Below are 1,970 nucleotides of genomic sequence, written 5' to 3'. Positions count from 1 at the left end.
TCCCCTTCCATGTGACGAAGCAGGGAATGGTGCTGTTGTGTCCTGCTGAGGGTAATGGACACCAGGTAACTTGTCTTCCTTGGAGGCCCTGAAGAGTTACGTGTCATGGTGGGCATACTGAAGGGGCCAGACTGTGTGAAGATGGAGCAACCCCACTGTCATGCTCTGGGGCTGAAGCAGAGTGCTGGGGGGCAATAGAGCAGAAAAGTACTTATTAAAAGCAGAAAATATTACTTGATGGGCAGTGTGCCAAAGTCTCTGGAACAGAGACTCCCACTTGCTTTCAGAATCATCTGGCCACTATAGTTTGTGCCTCTGTGTTACTGAGGACTACAGTTTTAGCCTCTGAGGTAGGTGTCCCCATCTACATGCTCAATGGAAGGTGACAGTTCTCAGCAGAGCTCAAGGTTATCCTGGAGCCCAGTGGGGAGCCCCAGGAGCCACCAAATACTCACCTGGAGAACAGGGTGTTTCATAACTTTTTTTGTAACTGCCGTATGCCAGTGCCAGGTTTACTTTAAACAGAAGGGCCTGTTCCAACCCAGAGCAGGAGACAGACAAGTTAAGGGAGCCTTTGAATCTTCTGTTAGGCACACTTGGAAACACAACAGAGATCTGGTCCATTTTTTCATATTTGTGGCCTCCACAATTAAAGCTGGGAACAGGGGGTTGCAGCATAGTCTCCCATCTCAAAAGGAATGGGACTTGCATTGCTGTCTATCAGAAGACATATCGGTCTAATAGAACATGCTGGGAGGAAGTTTATTCTACAGAGAACACTTAAATTACCTCTTCTTCAAAGAGATTGTAAGCTCTTCCTCATACAGCCTTAAAGGATGACTTTCCTTATTTACATTGGCCAGTTGCTAAACTCTTAGTTCAACACTTTTCTTGGTCTCTCCTGCTGTGGTCATCCAAGCTCTCTCTGCCTGTTGCTGGCATTCCAGCAGTGAGCAAGATACCCCATGCATAGAGAGGGCAGTTGGCTACCTGGTAGGCTAACACAGCTCTAAAATCCACAGGTTTGACCGCATGGGAGCAGGTGGTCCACTCTTCATTGATGTGACGTGGCACCCTGCGGGGGACCCAGGATCTGACAAGGAAACCTCTTCCATGATTATTGCCAACACTGCAGTCAACTACTGTGGCCTGGAGACCATCCTGCATATGACATGCTGCAATCAGACCAAGGATGACATCACAGGGCATCTGCAGAAGGCCAAGCGGCTCGGCTTAAAGAACATCATGGCATTGCGTGGAGGTGAATCCTTTTGTCCTATGATGTGTAGGGCTGAGGCTGTATCGCTATTGTGTTCAATTCCAGGGTAAAAATGGAGAAATAAGATTCAGAGGCTCCTTCTGCTGTGGGGATTAAATGTTGAAACTCCATTTTACCTAATCCCTTTGTTAGCAGTCTTTCCAGCTCAAGGGCAGATGAAACCAGTCCATGGTAAAACTGCAAACTTGGGGGTTTCATCTTTGCCTTCCTTTTGATAGCAGTAGGTTTTTACAGAACTAGCAGATCTGAGTCCAGCAAACAGTTGGAGAGAGCTGTGGATTTGTTCTCTTTTCAGATCCTGTAGGTGAGGAATGGGAGGAAGAAGTAGATGGCTTCAACTATGCGGTTGACCTGGTTAAGCACATTCGCAATGAATTTGACGATTACTTCGACATCTGTGTGGCAGGTAAATGTCTTTCATTGCAGAGTGTGGGGTAGGGTCTGAGATAGGGAAAGCAGCTCAGCAGTCCCTCTCTGGACCTGGGCTGTAAGTGTCAGTACAATCAGATTGGCTTCCTTCTAATTTCTAGCATGTTGTCCTGACTACCAGAGTTTGGGTTTTTTTTTTTTTCCTCTTCTGCCCCAAAGGCTACCCCAAGGGTCATCCTGAAGCAGAGAGCTATGAGGCAGACCTGAGGCACCTGAAGGAGAAAGTCTTTGCTGGGGCAGACTTCATCCTTACACAGCTTTT

At 47.4% G+C, this 1,970-nt stretch overlaps 1 protein-coding gene across 1 annotated transcript in view; it reads left to right on the top strand.

The window, feature by feature from the left end:
• MTHFR (methylenetetrahydrofolate reductase (NAD(P)H)) overlaps positions 1 to 1,970 on the top strand; it is an 8,002-nt gene that overhangs the window by 458 nt on the left and 5,574 nt on the right. The window contains exons 2-4 of the mRNA XM_009700887.1: positions 1,023 to 1,261; positions 1,575 to 1,685; positions 1,868 to 1,970. The exon at positions 1,868 to 1,970 is cut by the window's right edge and continues 115 nt beyond it. Of these exons, the coding sequence (XP_009699189.1) occupies positions 1,023 to 1,261; positions 1,575 to 1,685; positions 1,868 to 1,970 (453 nt within the window). The remainder of the gene's footprint in view (positions 1 to 1,022; positions 1,262 to 1,574; positions 1,686 to 1,867) is intronic.

The sequence above is a fragment of the Cariama cristata genome, unplaced genomic scaffold, assembly GCF_000690535.1.
Source record: "Cariama cristata isolate BGI_N322 unplaced genomic scaffold, ASM69053v1 scaffold22485, whole genome shotgun sequence".
Classification (NCBI taxonomy): Eukaryota; Metazoa; Chordata; class Aves; order Cariamiformes; family Cariamidae; genus Cariama; species Cariama cristata.
Note: the sequence above shows the minus strand (reverse complement) of the source record. Positions and strands in the feature narration are given on the sequence as shown.